This window comes from Polypterus senegalus, chromosome 1, assembly GCF_016835505.1.
Source record: "Polypterus senegalus isolate Bchr_013 chromosome 1, ASM1683550v1, whole genome shotgun sequence".
NCBI lineage: Eukaryota > Metazoa > Chordata > Cladistia > Polypteriformes > Polypteridae > Polypterus > Polypterus senegalus.
Window position 1 is genome coordinate 41,098,364 of NC_053154.1, and position 24,541 is coordinate 41,122,904.

At 41.3% G+C, this 24,541-nt stretch overlaps 2 protein-coding genes across 2 annotated transcripts in view; both read left to right on the forward strand.

The window, feature by feature from the left end:
* Positions 1–19,172: 19,172 nt before the first annotated feature.
* LOC120523081 (tigger transposable element-derived protein 1-like) lies at positions 19,173–20,699 on the forward strand. Its single transcript, XM_039744087.1, has one exon. The coding sequence runs from the start codon at positions 19,173–19,175 to the stop codon at positions 20,697–20,699; it is 1,527 nt and encodes a 508-aa protein (XP_039600021.1).
* A 1,829-nt stretch (positions 20,700–22,528) lies between these two features.
* slc7a8b (solute carrier family 7 member 8b) overlaps positions 22,529–24,541 on the forward strand; it is a 71,744-nt gene continuing 69,731 nt past the window's right edge. The window contains exon 1 of the mRNA XM_039747834.1: positions 22,529–23,356. Within this exon, the coding sequence (XP_039603768.1) occupies positions 23,221–23,356 (136 nt within the window). The 5' untranslated portion in view covers positions 22,529–23,220. The remainder of the gene's footprint in view (positions 23,357–24,541) is intronic.

Sequence of the window (24,541 nt, forward strand, 5' to 3'; positions counted from 1 at the left end):
TGTTCCCAGGAGGCCAGTGGTTTCAATAATTGTGAAATGGAACACATCTGAAACCTGCAGGCCTCCTCATAGAGTTGATGTCCATCCAAATTGAATAACCAGGCAGGTAGAACCTGAACAAGAACCCAATAGTCATTCTAACAAAGCTTCAGAAGTCCTCTGCGGAGATGGGAAGAACTTTTGGATGGCTGATTTTCTCAGAAATGCTCCATTGATCAGCTGGAAGCTACTCTGGAGTAAAATGCATATGACAGCCCACTTGGAGTTTGCCAAACAGCATTTGAAGGACTCTAAGAGCTTGGAAGAAGTTGCTCTGGTATGACAAGATAAAAGCTGAACTCTTTGGGCAGAACTCCAAGCACTGTGTCTGGTGAAGATCGGGCACTGCTCATCACCTGCTCAATGCCTTCCCAAAAATGAAGCATGGCAGTAGTAACATCATGCTGTGGGGGTCCTTCACAGTGGCAGGGACAGAGAGACTCGGAAGAACTGAGGGGAGTATGAATGCAGACAGATAGAGAGAGGACCTTGAAGAAAACCTGCTGCAGAGTGCATGTCACCTCAGATTAGAGCAACAGTGACAATGACCTAAAGCATACAGCCAAGACAACACTGGAATGGCTTCAGGGCAACAATCTGAGTGGCCTTGCCAAAGCCCACACTTAAATCCCATAGAATATCTGTGGAGAGACTCGAAGATGGCAGTTTACATCCAGTCTGACAGAGAGTGAGACGAAGAATGAGATGAAGTGCCCAAATTCAGGTGTGCGCAGCTTGTAGAGACTTACCCAAGAAGGTTAAAAGCTGTGCCAAGGGGCTTCTGTCAAGTACTGAATTAAAGGTTCAAATCAGGGGTTCTCAAAGTCGGTCCTGGGGGCCCACTGTGGCTGCAGGTTTTTGTTCCAACCAGCGTCCTAATCGGTGACAACACCTGATAACACTCTCTTCTCTTCTCGTCTCTCTATTAAAAAAAAAAAAATCCTGGAGAGAAACAGAAGGGCGACAAGATGTGATCTTCACATGACGTAAAGATCACGGAAGACATTTAAAAGACCCGCGAGACTAGAGAGATTGGCCATGGAGCGTCTCGCGGGGACCTTAAACATGAGACTTTGTGCCAAGAGATTGACCAGGACCATCTCGCGATGACGTGGAACATGAGATTCTTGCAAGACACGCCCTACTTACAAATAAATAAGAGTAAAGGCAGCCAGCAACACACTCAGTCGTGTAAAGGAGGCTTTGAGCGCACACACACATCCAGGGCGCTCAGCGCATATAAAGCATATAAGGACAATACGTTATAAATGAAACGTAGACGACTAAGCGAAGAAGAAAGCAGAGCAGAGAAAAGAGACTCAAAAGCGTTGGGGAGACAAAAAAGAAAAAGAATAATAGAGGTGTAAATTCAGAAAATAAGGAAACTAATTATCAGCCCGGAACAAGTGGAATTGGAGAAAAAGCAGGTCCAATCTGGACGTTGGCGCTGTACACATGCAGAGCAGGTTAGAGATTATGAAAGCAGTGGAATAAGAAAGGCTCAAAAAAAAAACGTCGGTGCGATACACATGTGGAGCAAGATACAGAATATGAAAGCAGAAAAAAACGACCGTGTCAAAAAAAGAGAGTAAACTAGCGCTAAGAAAGAGAAATTGTCACTCGGAGAAATAACGAAAAGGCGAAGAGAGATTGAATATATAAACAAATATTGTTTTTACAGAAGTTCTGAAATAAAAGTGAAACTAATGAAATAGCAACAATTCAAAGAAAAAAAAAATCTTAAAATAGTGTATCCGGAAGTTTATCAGTTTATGATTTTTAATAAACTTGCAGACCTTTCTGAAATTTATCCATTTAAAATGAAGTCTACAACGCAATAAAGGGGTCTGTAACTTTTCTGAATCCACCGTATTTCTGTTGTGCACTTGATATTTATTGCTTTTCAGTATATTCATTTCCATGGTTTTAGTTAGTAGTCGGTGCCAGCTGCCTTCTTCTGCTATGTATGGTATCCTTGCCACACTTTTATGCACTAACGGGATTGGCGTCACGTTCTTCATTGTAATCAAAGCTCTACTGATAGTGAGTTCCATGTTCCCCTTTCTATGAACCTTTTAGTGATCTTTGGAAACGTCCCAAGCTGCACCAGCAGATGGCATTGTTTTGGTCTTTCATTCTCTGAAGTTGACACCTGGCACAGACACCAGCATTATCTATCTGTGCCAGCTTAGCTGACGGCGCAGTACAAATCTGCCAGTCCACTCCATGCCCGTCGTACTCTGAGCACTAATTGTTAACTACACACTGCACTATTGTGCTGTCTCTCTGACTTGTAAAGTGCCCTGCGATGGCGTTCACTGTTTCCCTGCTTACCGGTGAGTATATTCTTGCTCGCACTGCCATCAAAATACATGAGAGGAAGTCAAAAGCTGCCAGAAAGCTTCACAAGAAACACGTGTGAAAGTGCGGAGGTCAAAACAAAGAGCGCGCTTCAGCACAGAGAAGTTGCTGTCACAGAAATGTGCCAAGTGACTTTCCTATCAGTGGTCACATAAACTTTAATTGGCTGATGCTGCCCTTCCCCACTGAAGATAACGTCTGTGCGGAGCCATTCCTAAATGACTTTTAATTGTAAAACAGCTTGCAAAAAGTAAAATGGACATCAGGGAATAGGATTAGGGATAGCAAGCAAATAAATGAGAACTTTTCAAGAGATTTAATTACAAAAGTGCTCACTTTATTTACAATGCTTACTTTTAAGATGTTCACAAATGTCTTTGAGATATCTGCATCTTGCATTTGAGGGGTCCATTAATGAAGATCAAATACAGTGAAGTGGTCGGTCAGCCCGGGGGGATCCTTGTTTTTTCATAGGCATGCATAATGGATGAAATTAGAATGGGCAGACGAGTCAAGAACATCTATAAAGTCTATGCTGCTGCTTACCTCACTGTGTGTTTTTTAAACCGACTTGATATATAGTTTATTAATGTATGGAATGGCTTACTATTGTTTAATACGGGGGTCCTCAGTCACAGTCCTGGAGGGCCGCAGTGGCTGCAGATTTTTCTTCTAACCCGGTTGCTTAATTAAACAGCAATTCTTGCCAATAATTTTATGTCACGGTTGTTAGTGCTTTAAGTCTGCTATGTCAGGTACTTCGATTTTATTCCCCTTCCTAAGAATATCATCGAAATAATTTGAAGGCTAATTCTCAGTCCTTCACTTTCTTTACAAGTGTTTAATTAAACCCAATAGTGCAAGATCAATACACACGGGTGTAAATGGAGAAATAAATGCTGCTCTCTTTTGTCTTTTGCCTTTCATTGCTAATTAGAAGCAACTAAACACCGAGACTACAACTGTTTAAGACTAAAATAAGCAATAAGGGTTCAAAATTGTAACGAGTGAGACAACTAAAGTGAAGCAGAAGTGTTACTTAAGCAATAAATGATTCTTATTAAGCAATTGGATTGGAACAAAAACCTGCAGCCACTGCGGCCCTCCAGGACCGCGATTGAGGACCCCTGCTCTAATATGTCAACTGTAACAAGAGCAACGCTGGGTTACTTTGCTACCATAAAAACTAAAAGGTTAGTTGACTGAAATGTGCGGTGAAACAGCTCAATAACTCCGTACATACTGTACTGTACAGACGTCAAGACGGCCAAAAGTAAACCCCAAACCGCACTCTTCTCTGATCCTGGAGGAACGCAGTGGCGGCAGATGTCTGCTTTAACCCGGTGATTCCCAACGTGGGGGGCAATTCGAGAATTTAGGTAAGTTAAACAATTTATACAATGAAAAAAACAGAAATTCACTGTTAAAAATGATAGAAATTTTTTTTTTTTATTTTTTACAGAGACATTTATATATTTATATAAACATAGAAGGGATGGTGAAGAACACTTTAATTTATGATTTTACAACCGGCTTGGGTCTTTCTACTTAGAAATCGTTTTTACCATTAAATAATACGAATTGTAACAATGAAAATGAAAATGCAGTATAACAAAACAATATATAAATGGGGCGGCACGGTGGCACAGTGGGTAGCGCTGCTGCCTCGCAGTTAGGAGACTTGGGTTCGCCTCCCGGGTCCTCCCTGCGTGGAGTTTGCATGTTCTCCCCGTGTCTGTGTCTGTGAGTTTCCTCCCACAGTCCAAAGGCAATCCTAAATTGCCCCCAGTGTGTGTGTGTGTGGCGCTCTGCCCGGGGTTTGTGCCCTGTGTTGGCTGGGATTGACTCTTCATGACCCTGTGTTAGGATATACCAAGTTGGATAATGGATGGAATATATAAATGAGTTTGAGTTAGAAAAACCCAATTCTAAATATACTGGACTGTTTTTAAATACTTTCTATTTGTGTTAATATCAGCAATTTAACAATTTTTAAAGACTTCAAAATCAAATTAAATTATTGTTGACATTTTTGTCCTTTATTGTTTACATTTCTATTGTTTCAAGCTGTTTAAAAATAAATGCAACGATAAATTAGATATGTTTTTGATTTTTTTATTAATTTATCTAAAAATATATTATTTGGACTATTTTTATATGGTAAAAGAAAAATACATAAATGGAGCTTTAAGACAAATATAAATTAATAATCAAAATATTTATGCACATGTTTTTTACATTTGCTATTTTGTTTTTTTTAAATGCAACACGGTATATGTACACTGACCAATGTAGTAATATTTCAGTTGTTTTGAAAATAGGTAATAATATTAATACGGTATATGTTACAATGGGGGGCATCATGATTTTAGAGAGGCCTAGCTGGGGCACGGCCATAAGAAAGGTTGGGATCCACTGCTTTAACCATCCTCTTAACTGGAATATAGGTATTGACTAGTAAAGAAATACGTTTTTTGGGGCTTAGTTTTAGTTAACGTGCTTGTTATAATTAATTGCCTATTTTAGTTTTCAGTTGCTGCATTTAGGTTCTAATTGCTGGCTGTTTTCTTAACCAGGCGCCCACCAATAATGAGGTGCCACAGACCCAGGAATCGGCAGCTCCCCAGCTAATCTGCTTGCGCTTCAAGCTGCGTACTGCGCGTGGATCATGAAGCACCGGTTACTGTTTTCAAATGTTGGTAAAAATGTTGCTGCTGAAAACCTGCTAAAACAGAGAATAGGATAGGAACTTCTTTGTCTAGTTTTTTTTTTTTTCTGCTTCCACCCAAACATTACAAACTGAGAAATCGAGAGAAGAAGGGATTTGTGAAGTGCGAGGCGAGTGTGCATTTAAGAGTCTCCTTTTCTTCTCTAACAATTACAGCCTGAGGTCTGATGTTCATTATTGTTAAGTGAAAACATACCCACAAAATCCATTCTTGCATGCCAGTCTCTTAGAATTTTGACTAAAAAATGCTTAATATTTTCAGTCAGAACCATAAACAGGTCTGACCCCCCATCTAACCAAATTTTCAAAATGGCGGCAATTTGAAAAAAAAAACATGTTTTTTGTCATATTTCGGCGCGTATCTTGTGCACGTGGAAAGATTAGTGAATGAAATCTTAGGGGCATGTTGCTGCAGTGCCTAAAAACACTGAGACCCTTGTTTGATTCTCAAATAAGATGACACCTCTAAGGAGCTTTCATGTTCTGTGCAGGTTTGCATGGCCTTCCTCCAATGATGTGTGGTGTTAAGAGTGATTTTCAGATTGAAATGATTTTAGTATGAAGCTGACGAGTACAAGAGTGTGTGATGAATTATCATCCTGCCCTCAGCTGGTTCCTGCATTCTACTTATTGCTGCTAAAGCCAATGTCCCAGTATGTGACTTCCAGTCGTTGGGTATGTCAGATTGTCAACAGGATGATGGCCAAACTCCTGAGCATGTCACATTTAACCATCTTGTGCAGCCTTTCCAGCATAATCCCCACTTTCTGTAACAGCTCATAATGGGCTGCCTGATGGGGCTGGTGCTGCTGCAGTCTTTACTCTTTTTTCTGTTTTTTTTTTCTTCTTCCCATTCTGTTGTGGTATGTAAAACATGAGACATCAGACAGACGAGCTTCTCTTGTTTGTGAGGTCCACAACACACCCGTTCTTTATTTTCCATCACCATATTTTATGCATTGTACTTCCAGGTGAGCATTCATTTCTTATTTGCAATGGTGATGTTCAGGTTGACAGACGAGATTGACAGGAGTCCCCATGGATTAGGATGTTTGCTGATGACATTATGATCTGTAGTGATAGTAGGGAGCAGGTTGTGGAGACCCTGGAGAGGTGGAGAGTTATGCTGTAGAGAGGAGAAGAATGAAGGTCAGTAGGAACAAGACAGAATACATGTGTGTAAATGAGAGGGAGGTCAGTGGAATGGTGAGGATGAAGGGAGTAGAGTTGGCGAAGGTGGATGAGTTTCAATACTTGGGATCAACAGTACAGAGTAATGGGGATTGTGGAAGAGAGGTGAAAAAGAGAGTGCAGACAGGGTGGAATGGGTGGAGAAGAGTGTCAGGAGTCATTTGTGAAAGATGGGTATCAGCAAGAGTTAAAGGGAAGGTCTACAGGACGGTAGTGAGACCAGCTATGTTATATGGGTTGGAGATGGTGGCACTGACCAGAAAGCAGGAGACAGAGCTGGAGATGGCAGAGTTAAAGATGCTAAGATTTGCACTGGATGAGACGAGGATGGATAGGATTAGAAATGAGGACATTAGAGGGTCAGCTAAAGTTGGACGGTTGGGAGACAAAGTCAGAGAGGCGAGATTGAGTTGGTTTGGACATGTGCAGAGGAGAGATGCTGGGTATATTGGGAGAAGGATGCTAAGGATAGAGCTGCCAGGGAAGAGGAAAAGAGGAAGGCCTAAGAGAAGGTTTATGGATGTGATGAGAGAGGACATGCAGGTGATGGGTGTAACAGAACAAGATGCAGAGGACAGAAAGATATGGAAGAAGATGATCTGCTCTTGTGACCCCTAACGGGAGCAGCCGTAAGAAGAAGAAGAAGAAGAAGAAGACTTATGACAAAACCTGTTTGACATTATTGAAGTGAATTGTGGACTAGTCTTGTTACACGATCAGCTTAATGGGACCATACTGGCCACTGCCTCTAACTTACTTTTATGTAAATGATGTCTACAACTAAAAATCGTTGGAAAAGTTGCGTAATGCAACATGACATTAATGTGGACTACAACTTCCCGCGGCCCTATACCGAGTAAATTGAAAGTACAGATGAAGTACATTCCAGTCATTTAAATGCCAAAAAGTGTCTGATGTCCTATTTTTACCAATTAGCCAGGGAAATACTGCGTGCCTGGTCACTGTCTGTGTGGAACTGCCACTTTCTCTCATTGTTCTCATTAGCGGGAGATGTACTATGGTTTCCTCCTTACCTCCTGAAGATAGATATCTTAGGTTAAACTGGTGACTCTAAGATGGCCCAATATAGATATCTATGTAAGCATGAGGGTTTGTGGCAGGTGGCATGTCTTAGGATGGAATGGCGTCCCATCTTTAGTTAGTTCCTACTGTACATTTTGGGCTGTGATTCCAAGGGACACTGCAATAGCAAAAGTGGTGTCTGAAAATAGAAGAATGCATCTTTTCAACAGTTTTTTATAGGCATGGGCTGCTTATCTGTGTTTTTTCCTTATCTTGAAACTAAGCAGGCATGACAGAGAGATTGGTTGGAATAAACTGGGTTCTTTGAACTTGGTAGGGAGCACACTTTAAGTTGTGTGAGATCCCTGCTGTGAAGTTCTGTATGTTATCTGAGTTAAAAACAATTAAATGAAAGAAGCCAGATGGGCTTACAATTGAGAGAGAGACAACTGAGATGGAGAGGCTGATCAGAGGCAAGCATGTAGAAACAGTGACAAAGCAGTAGAAATAATGTACAGGAGGCAAATGGAGGAGTGGAAATGAAGAGGGTGACAGGTGAGTGGTAGTGACAGACAAGACAACAACAAGAGAATGCTATTGAAAATGAGATAAAGTGTACGCACAGAAGAGTAGAAAGAGGGGAAAAAGTCAGTTCTTTTTAATTGAGTTACAGGGACAAGGAAACAAGGGTACAAAAATGACATCAGTCTGAAGTTTGCAGGAAATCTGCCTCTTATGCTTCCTTCAAATTTTAAAGGAATAGTTTATAAGGTAGCACAAGCCAATAACCCCCCACTGCTTAACCCCTAGAGACCCCTGTCACTCATCTGTCTTTCCTGAATCTCCCCCTCCAACCCATATTATTGTCTTTAAGGGGCAGGAGCAATGGGGTTGTATAGCATCACCTTACATCCACACTAGGCCATCTGCCAAAGCCTAAACACAATCTACATCCTCTGCATCCTGAAACTCTAAAGTGTCAGGAGCTTTTGAAACAATACAATGAAATAAGAGATTTCTTTTCAAGACCCCAGGATTTGGTCTATTCCTCATGGTCACAAATGTCTAGTGTTCTACTTAAAGTGTTTGTCTTTGAATCACACGACACAGTGTCTGGAAACATCTACAATCCCTCTTTCTCAGATTCTTAACAGTACAGCTCTTGAAATACTACCTGATGATGACTTTTATTTCCTTAAAAGCAAAAGGCTTGACTCACACCCTTTTCACAGGTCTTTACTATACTGTGTGTATATATATATACTGTATACAGTATATATAATATATATTCATGGCATTCGTAGTCTGAATCACAATCTGATTGTATGGGTGGTTACCTACCAGGTAACGCTTGTGATTGGTCTGCAAGTCGGCAAACATCCGCCCTCTTTAGTTGCGAGAAGCAGATCATAGAATGTTGCATAATGTTACTGTCAAATAATGCAAAGAGTACGCTGCACGTGTTTCACCCTAATTCTGGGCTCATCAGGCGTACACACTCACTGCACCCCCTCTTGGGAATCGAACCTCGGACGTCAGCAGTGAAGCCTCTTACGTTGCGCCACGGCGTGTGGTCGGTTTATTAGGTAACCACCCAAACAATCAGATTGTGATTCAGACTACGAATGCCATGAACGTAATTACCCCGATGTACATGCTGTCAAATAAATGAACCACATGCTGTGGCGCAACGTAGAGGCTTCGCCTCTAGTGCTGAGGTTCGATCCCCGAGAGGGGGTGCAGTGAGTGTGTACGCCTGATGAGCCCAGAATTAGGGTGAAACACGTGCAGCGTACTCTTTGCATTATTTGACAGTAAAACTATGCTATATATACAGTATATATATACTGTATATATATAAAATATATATATATATATATAAAATATATATAGTCAGTCATTATCCAACCTGTTATATCCTAACTACATACATCTTATATATAAACATCTACTCATGGAAGTGTGTACGTCTGTCCGGCCTGGAAGTGAGAGATGGAGTCGGGATAAGGGATCCACCTCTGAGGAAACACAAAACTCGCTTAGCCACTAACACCACAAGCAGGGCCAGCACGTCAGTAAAACAAAACCTCAGAAGAAAGACAAAGTCGCTTAGCCGCTAACATCGGCAAAATGAATCTTCCTAGGAGAGAGACACCCAGAGTAGTTCCATCCAATTATTTGACATCTCTACATTTCAATTTTTTTCTGATGATTTCAATAGTTTCTAGGATCCTGGGCTTTTTACAGCACAGGCTTACACAGCTAGTATATATATATATATATGTGTGTATATACACTCACCTAAAGGATTATTAGGAACACCATACTAATACAGTGTTTGACCCCCTTTCGCCTTCAGAACTGCCTTAATTCTATGTGCCATTGATTCAACAAGGTGCTGAAAGCATTCTTTAGAAATGTTGGCCCATATTGATAGGATAGCATCTTGTAGTTGATGGAGATTTGTGGGATGCACATCCAGGGCACGAAGCTCCCGTTCCACCACATCCCAAAGATGCTCTATTGGGTTGAGATCTGGTGACTGTGGGGCCATTTTAGTACAGTGAACTCATTGTCATGTTCAAGAAACCAATTTGAAATGATTCGAGCTTTGTGACATGGTGCATTATCCTGCTGGAAGTAGCCATCAGAGGATGGGTACATGGTGGTCATGAAGGGATGGACATGGTCAGAAACAATGCTCAGGTAGCCCGTGGCATTTAAACGATGCCCAATTGGCACTAAGGGGCCTAAAGTGTGCCAAGAAAACATCCCCCATACCATTACACCACCACCACCAGCCTGCACAGTGGTAACAAGGCATGATGGATCCATGTTCTCATTCTGTTTACGCCAAATTCTGACTCTACTATTTGAATGTCTCAACAGAAATCGAGACTCATCAGACCAGGCAACATTTTTCCAGTCTTCAACTGTCCAATTTTGGTGAGCTTGTGCAAATTGTAGCCTCTTTTTCCTATTTGTAGTGGAGATGAGTGGTACCTGGTGGGGTCTTCTGCTGTTGTAGCCCATCCGCCTCAAGGTTGTGCGTGTTGTGGCTTCACAAATGCTTTGCTGCATACCTCGGTTGTAACGAGTGGTTATTTCAGTCAAAGTTGCTCTTCTATCAGCTTGAATCAGTCGGCCCATTCTCCTCTGACCTCTAGCATCAACAAGGCATTTTCGCCCACAGGACTGCCGCATACTGGATGTTTTTCCCTTTTCACACCATTCTTTGTAAACCCTAGAAATGGTTGTACGTGAAAATCCCAGTAACTGAGCAGATTGTGAAATACTCAGACCGGCCCGTCTGGCACCAACAACCATGCCACGTTCAAAATTGCTTAAATCACCTTTCTTTCCCATTCTGACATTCAGTTTGGAGTTCAGGAGATTGTCTTGACCAGGACCACACCCCTAAATGCATTGAAGCAACTGCCATGTGATTGGTTGATTAGATAATTGCATTAATGAGAAATTGAACAGGTGTTCCTAATAATCCTTTAGGTGAGTGTATATATATATATATATATGTGTGTGTGTGTGTATATGTATACTTATTTATTCATTTTTATCATAGCAACCCAACAATATACTGTGTGTACAGAGAATCTTAGTCTCTTTAAAGATATAGTACCCCAAGGCTGGCATCACAGCTGACTCTGCATGGGCACTGAAATAGCTGTCATTTTTATTGGCTCTTAATTATCCCTACTCCATATATGCTAATGAAAGTAGGAAAAGGGATGAGCTTGGAACAGGGCTGATCACATTGGCTTGTGGGGAGAAACAATATTTTGAACTCAGCAATCAGAATGTTAATTGCCTCTGCAACTAAACTGTTGGGAAAAGAGTTTTTGCTTATTCTCTCTCTTATGGGAATGGAACTTTAAATGAACACAAACACCTTATAATCATCTTGATTTTTAGTACAGTAAGTTTTTTTTTCCCCCTTTTCTGTGAGTATGGTGGTATAGTGGCTACTGCAGCTGTCTGAGTGCCTGTGGGCCAGGTAGGACTGCTTGGAATTCCCACATTTTCTCCATGGCCACATCCATACTATTATGTTTTAGTTTAAGAACGCACACATTAGTTCCCATTTTTGACTTTTCTCCCCACTACTATGGTATATTCAACCCCTGAAAACAGAGACTGCTCTCCAGAGTTGTAAACTTCTGAAAATGCAGCGTTAGCATTATAATGTAGATGTGTGAACATGCAGACCATAATCATGCTCTGATCTGTTTGTGTTGATTACGTAGTCCTTCCCTGACTGGATTGTTCTTATTAAAACATCTCATTCACTGAAATGTCACCCTTCATGGAAGAAAAACATATTCCAACACTAAGGACATAGAAGACTTGCTTACCATGGCTCTTATTCTCTTTCTTACCTGTATGCCTCTAAATTGTGTTTTGGAGTTCATTTTTGTTTTTTTTAAATGACAATACAGTAGATTGGACATAGCCTGTGTTTATTTAGGGTTCTTCCCATGTGTCAAACTTGTTAGTGTTACATTAAATGTTGATTAAAACTGGCCCAATGCTGTAAGCAGGGCTGACATCTTCTCTGTCTGCAAAACTGCTAGTTACAGGATATGACATAATATGACCCTGTAGTTAACAAAGCATATTTCAGAAATGGAAGAATTGGTAGTTTGAAATAACCTTTGACAAGTAGATGGTAATGGTTAAAGGTTATTTCAGTGCTGAAAGGGAAAGAAAGTTAATGGCACAACCTTGTGGCTGTATTGCCTTCATTGGCTGTGCAACTAAGAAGGAAGAAGCAGGTAACAGAGAGAGATGGATACGGTGGGAACAAAGCCAGGGTAGATGATAGGAGAAAAAGGGAGAGCAGGTGAGAAAACATCACCATTAGAGAAGATGAAGAAGAGATTAAAACATTAGTCAGTGATGCCTGGGTGAGAATGAGCTTGGCTTACAGCAGCGTTTCTCAACCTTTAAATATTTGCGACCCGAGTTTTCATAACAGTTTTAATCGTGCCCCCCTAACGTTTTTTTGAAAGGAGCCCACTAATATCAATTTGTTCTTTTTTAATTAATAATATATCATAGATGCATATTTTATTATACCTACTTAACTTATATCGACATTTATCTAACTCTATATTTATTTTTCTAGTATCAGAATGTAGTTTAAGTTAATTTGTTTGGGTTTCAATAGATGTATTTTTTCCCGGGGCCCGGGGCCCCCTTGATGGGGCCACGGGTCAAGGGCATGGAAGCCCTTCCCTGTAGGGGCCCGTGGTCACCGCCAGGAGCGCCCAATGCCTTGGGACTTGTTTCCCCAGCACTCCCGCCACACCAGGAAGTGCTGGGGAAGACTTTGGAGGATACCCGGAGAGCTGCCGGGAGAACAGCGGCACTTCCGCCACGCTGGGGCGTGGCTAGAGGAGGAATGCCGGGAACACCTGGGGCTCATCCGGGTCCTGTATAAAAGGGGCCGTCTCCCTTCATTCGAGGCTGGAGTCGGGTGGAAGTAGGACAAAGCAAGAGGAGTGTGGAGGCGGCCCGAAGAAAGGCATTGTGGCCAGGACTGAGGACTATTTGGGGTTTGTGCACGTGACTGGGTCGGTGTGACCTAAGTATTGTAAATATTGTGGTTAATAAGCGTGTGGTGGTTGGATAACAACATGTCCGCCTGTCTGTGCCGGTGCGTTCATATATATATATATATATATATATATATATATATATATATATATATACATACATATATATATATATATACTAGCTGTGTAAGCCTGTGCTGTAAAAAGCCCAGGATCCTAGAAACTATTGAAATCATCAGAAAAAAATTGAAATGTAGAGATGTCAAATAATTGGATGGAACTACTCTGGGTGTCTCTCTCCTAGGAAGATTCATTTTGCCGATGTGCTCGATCGACATTTTGTCGATGTGTTTACTTTGTCTTTCTTCTGAGGTTTTGTTTTACTGACGTGCTGGCCCTGCTTGTGGTGTTAGTGGCTAAGCGAGTTTTCTGTTTCCTCAGAGGTGGAGCCCTTACCCGACTCCATCTCTCACTTCCAGGCCGGACAGACACACACACTTCCATGAGTAGATGTTTATATATAAGATGTATGTAGATAGGATATAACAGGTTGGATAATGACTGACTATATATATTTTACACACACACTGCACCCCTCTCGGGATCGAACCTCGGACGCCAGCGGTGAAGCCTCTTACGTTATAGCCACGGCGGTGGTCGGTTTATTAGGTAACCACCCAAACAATCAGATTGTGATTCAGACTACGAATGCCATGAACGGAATTACCCGATGTACATGCTGTCAAATAAATGAACCACATGCCGTGGCAACGTAGAGGCTTTGCACATATATATGTGTGTGTGTGTGTATATACACTCACCTAAAGGATTATTAGGAACACCATACTAATACGGTGTTTGACCCCCTTTCGCCTTCAGAACTGCCTTAATTCTACGTGGCATTGATTCAACAAGGTGCTGAAAGCATTCTTTAGACATGTTGGCCCATATTGATAGGATAGCATCTTGCAGTTGATGGAGATTTGTGGGATGCACATCCATGGCATGAAGCTCCCGTTCCACCACATCCCAAAGATGCTCTATTGGGTTGAGATCTGGTGACTGTGGGGGCCATTTTAGTACAGTGAACTCATTGTCATGTTCAAGAAACCAATTTGAAATGATTTGAGCTTTGTGACATGGTGTATTATCCTGCTAATAATAATAATAATAATAATAATATCCAATATGGTGTTCCACAAGGCTCTATCCTGGGTCCGCTGTTATTCTCAATCTACATGCTTCCGTTAGGTCAGATTATCTCAGGGCACAACGTGAGCTACCACAGCTATGCTGATGACACACAGCTGTACTTATCAATAGCACCTGATGACCCTGATTCTATTGATTCACTAACACAATGTCTGACTTGTATCTCAGAATGGATGAATAGTAATTTTCTCAAGTTAAATAAAGAGAAAACTGAAATTTTAGTGATCAGCAATAATGGATACAATGAAGCTATTAGAAATAAACTGGATACATTAGGATTAAAAAGTCAAGACGGAGGTAAAAAGTTTAGGGGTGATTGTTGACTGTAATCTGAATTTTAAATCACATATTAATCAGATCATTAGGACAGCATTTTTTCACTTAAGAAACATAAGTAAAGTTAGACCTCTTTTATCACTGAAAGATGCTGAGAAATTAGTTCACGCGCTTGTTTTCAGTCGACTAGATTACTGTAATGCACTCCTCTCAGGACTACCCAAAAAGATATAAATCGTTTGCAACTAGTGCAGAATGCAGCTGCTAGAATCCTAACTAAATAAAAGAAAATCCGAACACATTTCTCCAGTTTTGATGTCACTACACTGGTTACCTGTGTCATTCAGAATTGACTTTAAAATTCTGCTTATGGTTTATAAAGCCTTGAATAATCTCGCCCCATCTTATATATCGGAATGTCTGACACCTTATATTCCAAATCGTAACCTCAGATCCTCAAATGAGTGTCTCCTTAGAATTCCAAGAACAAAACTTAAAAGAAGTGGTGAGGCGGCCTTCTGCTGTTATGCACCTAAAATCTGGAATAGCCTGCCAATAGGAATTCGCCAGGCTGATACAGTAGAGCACTTTAAAACACTGCTGAAAACACATTACTTTAACATGGCCTTTTATAACTTCATTTTAATCGTAATTTAACTTAATCCTGATACTCTATGTTCAATTCATCATAACAACTATTCATGGTGGCTCTAAAATCGGTACTGACCCTACTCTCTTTTCTGTTTCTTTTTCCGGTTTCTTTGTGGTGGTGGCCTGCCACCTCCACCTACTCAAAGCTTCATGATGCTCCAACAATGATGGACGGATTAAAAGGAAGAAGTCTACGTGACCATCATCATCATCAAGCCCTTCCGTGAGAACCCTAAATCCAAAGAGGACTGTTTCATTTATGTTAGGTAGAATGCCCAGAGGGGACTGGGCGTCTCATGGTCTGGAATCCCTACAGATTTTATTTTTCTCCAGCCGTCTGGAGTTTTTTGTTTTTCTGTCCCCTGGCCATTGAACCTTACTCTTATTCGATGTTAATGTTGATTTATTTTTTATAATTATGTCTTTCATTTTTCTATTCTTTAATATGTAAAGCACTTTGAGCTACTGTTTGTATGAAAATGTGCTATATAAATAAATGTTGTTGTTGTTGTTGTTGCTGGAAGTAGCCATCAGAGGATGGGTACATGGTGGTCATGAAGGGATGGACATGGTCAGAAACAATGCTCAGGTAGCCCATGGCATTTAAACGATGCCCAAATGGCACTAAGGGCCCTAAAGTGTGCCAAGAAAACATCCCCACACCATTACACCACCACCACCAGCCTGCACTGTGGTAACAAGGCATGATGGATCCATGTTCTCATTCTGTTTACGCCAAATTCTGACTCTACTATTTGAATGTCTCAACAGAAATCGAGACTCATCAGACCAGGCAACATTTTTCCAGTCTTCAACTGTCCAATTTTGGTGAGCTTGTGCAAATTGTAGCCTCTTTTTCTATTTGTAGTGGAGATGAGTGGTACCGGTGGGGTCTTCTGCTGTTGTAGCCCATCCGCCTCAAGGTTGTGCGTGTTGTGGCTTCACAAATGCTTTGCTGCATACCTCGGTTGTAACGAGTGGTTATTTCAGTCAAAGTTGCTCTTCTATCAGCTTGAATCAGTCGGCCCATTCTCCTCTGACCTCTAGCATCAACAAGGCATTTTCGCCCACAGGACTGCCGCATACTGGATGTTTTTCCCTTTTCACACCATTCTTTGTAAACCCTAGAAATGGTTGTGCGTGAAAATCCCAGTAACTGAGCAGACTGTGAAATACTCAGACCGCCCGTCTGGCACCAACAACCATGCCACGCTCAAAATTGCTTAAATCACCTTTCTTTCCCATTCTGACATTCAGTTTGGAGTTCAGGAGATTGTCTTGACCAGGACCACACCCCTAAATGCATTGAAGCAACTGCCATGTGATTGGTTGATTAGATAATTGCATTAATGAGAAATTGAACAGGTGTTCCTAATAATCGTTTAGGTGAGTGTATATATATATATATATAAGTGTCTGTATATATGTATACTTATTTATTCATTTTATCATAGCAACCCAACAATATACTGTGTGTACAGAGAATCTTAGTCTCTTTAAAGATGTAGTACCCCAAGGCTGGCATCACAGCTGACTCTGCATGGGCACTGAAATAGCTGTCATTTTTATTGGCTCTTAATTATCCCTACTCCATATATGGTAATAAAAGTAGGAAAAGAGATGAGCTTGGAACAGGGCTGATCACATTGGCTTGTGGGGAGAAACAATATTTTGAACTCAGCAATCAGAATGTTAATTGCCTCTGCAACTAAACTGTTGGGAAAAGAGTTTTTGCTTATTCTCTCTCTTATGGGAATGGAACTTTAAATGAACACAAACACCTTATAATCATCTTGATTTTTAGTACAGTAAGTTTTTTTTTCCCCCTTTTCTGTGAGTATGGTGGTATAGTGGCTACTGCAGCTGTCTGAGTGCCTGTGGGCCAGGTAGGACTGCTTGGAATTCCCACATTTTCTCCATGGCCACATCCATACTATTATGTTTTAGTTTAAGAACGCACACATTAGTTCCCATTTTTGACTTTTCTCCCCACTACTATGGTATATTCAACCCTGAAAACAGAGACTGCTCTCCAGAGTTGTAAACTTCTGAAAATGCAGCGTTAGCATTATAATGTAGATGTGTGAACATGCAGACCATAATCATGCTCTGATCTGTTTGTGTTGATTACGTAGTCCTTTCCCCGACTGGATTGTTCTTATTAAAACATCTCATTCACTGAAATGTCACCCTTCATGGAAGAAAAACATATTCCAACACTGAGGACATAGAAGACTTGCTTACCATGGCTCTTATTCTGTTTCTTACCTGTATGCCTCTAAATTGTGTTTTGGAGTTCATTTTGTTTTTTAAATGACAATACAGTAGATTGGACTTAGCCTGTGTTTATTTAGGGTTCTTCCCATGTGTCAAACTTGTTAGTGTTACATTAAATGTTGATTAAAACTGGCCCAATGCTGTAAGCAGGGCTGACATCTTCTCTGTCTGCAAAACTGCTAGTTACAGGATATGACATAATATGACCCTGTAGTTAACAAAGCATATTTCAGAAATGGAAGAATTGGTAGTTTGAAATAACCTTTGACAAGTAGATGGTAATGGTTAAAGGTTATTTCAGTGCTGAAAGGGAAAGAAAGTTAATGGCACAACCTTGTGGCTGTATTGCCTTCATTGGCTGTGCAACTAAGAAGGAAGAAGCAGGTAACAGAGAGAGATGGATACGGTGGGAACAAAGCCAGGGTAGATGATAGGAGAAAAAGGGAGAGCAGGTGAGAAAACATCACCATTAGAGAAGATGAAGAAGAGATTAAAACATTAGTCAGTGATGCCTGGGTGAGAATGAGCTTGGCTTACAGCAGCGTTTCTCAACCTTTAAATATTTGCGACCCGAGTTTTCATAACAGTTTTAATCGTGCCCCCCTAACGTCTTTTTGAAAGGAGCCCACTAATATCAATTTGTTCTTTTTTAATTAATAATATATCATAGATGCATATTTTATTATACCTAATTAACTTTATCGACATTTATCTAACTCTATATTTATTTTTCTAGTATCAGAATGTAGTTTAAGTTAATTTGTTTGGGTTTCAATAGATGTATTTTTCATATTTTCGATTCTTGTTTTCTTTTTTTCACATCTTTGCGCCCCCCTAGAGGGGCCCGACCCACAGGTTGAGAACCACTGGCTTACAGTTTTTTCTTTGAAAAGTGTCTTTGAAGTCCTGTGAGAGAACACAAACAGAGAATTGCAATATGCTTTGTCAGGCCTTTCGTTTTAGTGGCTTGAAGGTGCTCCTTGAAACGGTCTGCTGTCTCCCTGTTTCACTTACTGTATGTAGGTGGCTGGACACTTACTATAAGAAATGCAGCAGATAAGAATTTTAGACTGGCAAGAGGCCCGTTATTTAATACTGAATTTACGAGAGGGATCAGATATAAGGAGATTGTTGGTGACATAGCGGCTCCAGTTACAGCTCAAAGTGCCTGGTGATGAATGTGTCTCTCCTGTGAAGTCAGCTGTGGATGAGAAGTTTGCATAGGTTAGGTGGCCGACAAAAGGAGATCAAGGGAGGGTTAGGAATAAAGGCTCCAGTGGACGACCTGTGGGAGAGAAGTACAGTCGACCCTCGATATACGACGGGCCTGACATGCGAACAACTTGGTTTACGGCCAAAATTTTTGTTTTGAATTACGACCAACGTCTTGAGTTACGATCCAAATGCAGTCATGTTTATCCGTTTGTGCGATTGTAAACAAACAGCCGAGAGCGTTCGCAAGCGTCAGTCGGAGCCCAGATACGTGTGTTTGTGGACATCATTTCGGTCAGTGCAGTGATTTATATAATTTATAATTGCTGTCAAAATGGCCCCAAAAAAGCTAGAAAAGAAGCTAAAGAAGGAAGGTAACGAAGGTAAAGAAAGCGATCACAATCAAAACGAAGAAGGAAATTGTGCGGAAATATGAGAGTGGCATTCGTGTGACCAATCTCGCTAATATGTAAAGCATGTTGAAATCCACCATCTTGAGAATTTTACAAAGAAAAGATTTGTATGAGGAAGCTAGTGTTGCTATAGGTGTTACTCAAATGAGTAAGTCATGATCAACAGTGTTAGACGAGGTAGAAAAGCTATTATTAGTGTGGATAAACGAAAGGCAGATGGCAGGTGATAGCCTATCTGAGTCTATAATTTGTGAAAAAGCTAGGGCTATAAATGCAGATCTGTTAAAGGATAAGCCATCAACAAGTGATAGTGGTGAAACATTTCGTGCCAGTAAGGGGTGGTTTCACAATTTTAAAGCGAGAACTGGGATTCATAGCGTAGTTAGGCATGGTGAAGCAGCCAGTGCTGATAAAAGTGCTGCCGAAAATTATATACACCACTTTGAAACGATAACACAGAGAAATGGCTTTTGCTCTCATCAAGCTGTCAACCGTGACGAAACTGGGCTTTTCTGGAAGAAAATGCCCAGGAGAACATTAATTACCCAGGAAGAGAAGAAAATGCTAGGCCACAAGCCTATGAAGGATAGGCTAACCTTATTGTTATATGCCAGTGGAAGTGGCGACCTCAAGATAAAGCCTCTCTTGGTTTATCACTCTGAGACCCCTAGAGTGTTCAGAAAACATACAGTCATGAAGAATAGGCTAGGGGTCATGTGGAGATCTAAAGCAAAAGCCTGGGTAACAAGAGTGCTTTTTCTTGAGTGGATCAGGGAGGTTTTCTGTCCTACTGTTAAGAAATATCTTGAGGACAAAGGCTTACCACTTAAGGATCTCCTCATCATGGACAATGCTCCTGCTCACCCAAGAGACTTGGAAGAAGAGTTGGCTGAAGAATTCCCATGGCTTATAGTAGAGTTCCCCCCACCTAATACAACTCATCTACTGCAGCCTATGGACCAGCAGGTTATAGCTAACTTTAGGAAGCTATACACCAAAGAACTGTTCCAGAAGTGCTTCCAGATGGTCTCAGATACAGATTTAACTCTTACAGAGTTCTGGAAGAAACATTACAACATCCTTTCATGTGTGGGGTTAATAGGCAAATCCTGGGCCAATGTCTCTCTAAGGACACTGAGATCTGCCTGGGAGAAAGTGTGGCCTAAAATTATAGAGGAGAGAGACTTTGAAGGCTTTGTAGAGGATCCTGAGCCTGCCACTGACCATGTGGTTGATGACATTGTCACTATAGCTCAGTCCATAGGCTTGCAGGTAGGCAGTGGTGATGTTGACGAACTGGTGGAGGAACACTCGGAGGAATTGTCTACAGAGGTACTTCAGCAACTTCTGGCTGAGCAACAGAAAATGGCAGCTGAGGAGCTTTCTGAAGAGGAGGGGGAGGATCAACAATCAGTGCAGCAAATGTCTTCTTCTGAAATAAAGGACATCCTGAAAAACTGGACAGAGCTACAAACATTTGTAGAGAAGACTTACCCAGACAGAGAAAAAGCTAATTGTTGCATTAACTTGCTTAATGATAATGTCATGTCATACTGCAGAACTGTGTTGAAGAAAAGACAGAAACAGATAACCTTAGACCAGTTTTTATTTCCGAAAAGGCTGAGACCTTGTGAGCCAGAAGCAGGTCCTAGTGGGCTACAGCCTCTCCCAAGGAGAGAAAGGACACCAGAGGGCCAGAGTCCTGATGTTCTTAAGGAAGGGGACTCTCCTTCCAAACAATAACCACCTTCCATTTCATTCTCCTCCTCCTCCCTTCCTGCAAGCCAAAGATGTCAACTTAAATGGTGAGTACAGTATGAAATTGTTGTTTCTGGTAGGCTAGGCAGTTTTTATTACTTTTTGGTTAGTTTCAATACAAAAATTATTGGTGTTTTTGGTAAATGATGCACATTATACACCCTTTTTTATTATGAAAAGCTTAAGTAAGTGTTGCTGTGGGAGGTTCGGAACGCATTAAGAGAATTTCCATTATTTCTTATGGGAAAAATAGTCTTGACTTACAACCAAGTTGAGTTACAACCAGCCCTCGTGAACGAATTGAGTTCGTAAGTCAAGGGTCCACTGTATGATAAAGAAGTTTGAAGTAATCTATCTATCTATCTATCAAATTAATCAGTAGCTCTTTGAGGGACCGCTACAGAAGCCTATGTTCATGTTGAATACCCCTCTTGTAACTAATTAATTCTGTGACACGGCTCAGAAAAACGGGCTAATGAAAACGGATAGATATTCTATAAAGAAGAACAACATTTATTTATATAGCACATTTTCATACAATAATGTAGCTCAAAGTGCTTTATATGATGAAGAAAAGAGAAAAAAGACAAAATAAGAATTAAAGTAAGACAGCATTAATTAACATAGAATAAGTGTAAGGTCTGATGGTCAGGGAGGACAGAAAAAAAACCCCAAAAAACTCCAGACTGCTGGAGAGAAAAAATAAAATCTGCAGGGGTTCCAGACCATGAGACCATCCAGTCCCCTCTGGGCATTCTACCTCACATAAATGAAACAGTCCTCTTTGGATTTAGGGTTCTCATGGAAGGACTTGGTGATGATGGTCATGTAGACTTCTGGCTTTTAATCCATCAATGTGGGAGCATCACGCTGCTTTGATTAGGTGGTGGTGGCGGAGGTCGCCACCACAGAAAACCGGAAAAGAAACAGAAGAGAGGGCAGGGGTCAGTATGGATTTTAGAGCCACCATGAACAGTTATGATAATGAATTGAATATACAGAGTATCAGGATTAAATTAAAGTGAAGCTATGAGAAGGCCATGTGAAATGTGTTTTCAGCAGTTTTTTAAAGTGCTCCACTGCATTAGCCTGGCGAATTCCTATTGGCAAGCTATTCCAGATTTTAGGTGCATTAACAGCAGAAGCCATATTTCAGAGTCCCATTCTAAGAGTGCGTATGATGGAGTACTTACACTGTCTGTTTTATAGCGTCTCTCACAGAGAGAACTAAACTTTATTCAGCTTTTTTTATTTGTCACCTTTCAATGAGCACAATTCTCTGAACGCCAATCCTCGATCATTTCAACAGTCATTTTTTGATGTCAGCTTTATCCCAAACTGCTAAGCGAAGCATGACGTATAACAGCAAGTATTCTAATTAAAAGCGTAGCTCGCAATGAAAGGGTACAGTTAATTCTCACAGTAACAATGAAGCAACGCATTTTACTTGGCGTCCATTATTTTATGCTGGGGTACAAAGAAAAACCATTTTTATTTTATACAGCGCCGTTTCATATTGAACATGACGCTCCTCAACTCCAGCTACACCGTACAATTGTTATCGGTTACGGTTACCTTTGAAGCTCGGGGAGGGTGACATGACTTGCTCAGGGTGACACAGTCAGAAATGGCTTGAAGTCCAGAGCCTTGGCCACCACATCTCACTGACCCACTTTGAGACACTGAAACATTTTAACCAGCGCAGCCTTCGAGGGGTGCTCGCTAAACAGCAACGCTATAAATGTATTCGTTGCAAGAGGTTTTAAGAAGGAAGCCACAAATAACGCAACGAGGAAGCTGGCTACTTTGCATGAGCAGCTCGGTGGTCGCGCACTCAGCGATTCGGAACGATGTAAACAATACCGAGCGTGACGCCTCGGGGGGCTGGCTTCACACGGAACTGGGCGGGGTCCGAATACTGAATATAATAAACACGGCGGCTGCACGACAAGCTACAGCCGCTGCATTGTTCGCTCGTTTCTACGAGACAACAGGAAAGCGCTAGGTATCCATAGCTGTTGGTGTGAAGAAAAGGAGACAGCGTGTCGCCGGACGAAGAGCACAGGCCGTGCAGACGGTCGAGGAGAGCCGTAGCTGCCAGGACGGATAGAGCAGTCCGGGCGGTATGGCGCTTTGGATCGCAACAGCAAATCTTTCTTCCAAAGGCTATCGGCAAGCTGGACTCGTATGCTAAATACTGCAGTAACAAGAAGGCGGCGGATCTCGTGGGGGTTTTAGTCCTTTTTTCCCCTCTCTTTCTTTCGCACACTGCTTCGCATGTATTGACTCAAGAAAATTAAAAAAATAATAACGAGAACAGCCACATTACTTGAGCAGCCCAGAGACAGACGACGATTACCTCTGCCAGTCAAATCAGAAGAGAATAGTCCACCACTTGGAGAGTCGTAACCGACCACTCCAGAAAGAGTTTGACCAGTTGAGGGCGTGGACAGCTCCATCACTCGAGCGTGCCAAACAAGTGCATCTCCCATCTGTGCAGGCGACCATGGCTGACGGGCCGAGGCAACGAGGCAGCACCGCAGCACCTGCTGAAAGTGAGGGGGCTGCAAAAAGCCAAGGCGATTCAGGGGTGGCCCTGAAGAAGGAGATCGGCCTGATAAGTGGCTGTGGGATCATTGTGGGTAAGGTGGCCATGCAATCTTTGAATTAAGCATAACTGTGCAGGGACCGTCTCCTGGGATGTGAGACATCGAGTCGTCACATAGGTGTGTGGAATCGCCGAAGACACTGCTAGAGAATTGTGGCAGCGGGGCAGCAATTTATTTCAGATACTCTCGTGGCCATTCTTGCTTCTCCCTCCCCCAGATCTTTACTGTATGTGTCATTCAGATCGTACAGATCCGTCAATCTTACAATGAAAGGTCTTTTTGATAAAGTAAAACTACATCTTAAATTTTGATTTTCCTGTTATAGCTGCCTTACAATGAAAGGTCTGTTTGATAAAGTAACACTAAAAAAAGATTATTCTTTAAAATTTAGATTTTCCTGTTCTAGCTGACAGCACAATTATAATTCTGCGATTTGGACGCTGAGGTTTACTTATTCATGCAAGTGTCCGTTTTTGTATAGTGGCTTTTTTAAAACTAAACACCGGTTCAGGACACTTGCATTTTAAGCCACTACACTCTACTGTCCACTGTATTGTGCTTTTCTTAATTTTTTTTTTGATTTTTAGTAACCTTAAAATCAGTTAATCAGCAGCATCGGCTACAGAATGACCTTGAATGAACTTCTATTCTGTCCCGATACATTGTTTTTTCATCTACTCTGCCCATAATGATTGAAATATACTGACAAGTTCATAAGTGGGGCATACAGAACCAATGTCCTTCTTCACTGCTAAAATAATGGATTTTTAAATGGCACTTTATTGTGCTTTACTGGGTTGTGGTGTTCCTTGATGAACTGTTACTTGACTAAGCACAATTTCGTTCTGGCAAGGGTTCTTTGCATATAAAGTTGATTCTTTGTGTTCTGAAAAACTTCTTAACATGTAGCGGAAATCTGAAATCTTTAATGTATGGTAGGCCAGGTAACAAAAGATATCTTAACATGTAGATGAAATCTGAAATCTTTAATGTATGGTAGGCTACCTAACGGGTCTCTGAGAGATTAAGAGAACCAGGATTTAGTCTCCTACTGTGCATATGCAATGAGAGTCCTTTTAAAATTATGAGCTCTTGGTGGTTCAGAAATCTTTGACTATCTCTTCATGATTATTTACTGTATGGATCTAAATAAATAACTAAATATCTAACTACCTCGCAGTAAGGAGACGCAGGTTCGCTTCCCGGGTCCTCCCTGCG

Excerpts from the sequence above, each read along its gene's own strand:
- LOC120523081 (XM_039744087.1), top strand. The coding sequence starts at position 19,173 with ATGGCAGGTGATAGCCTATCTGAGTCTATAATTTGTGAAAAAGCTAGG.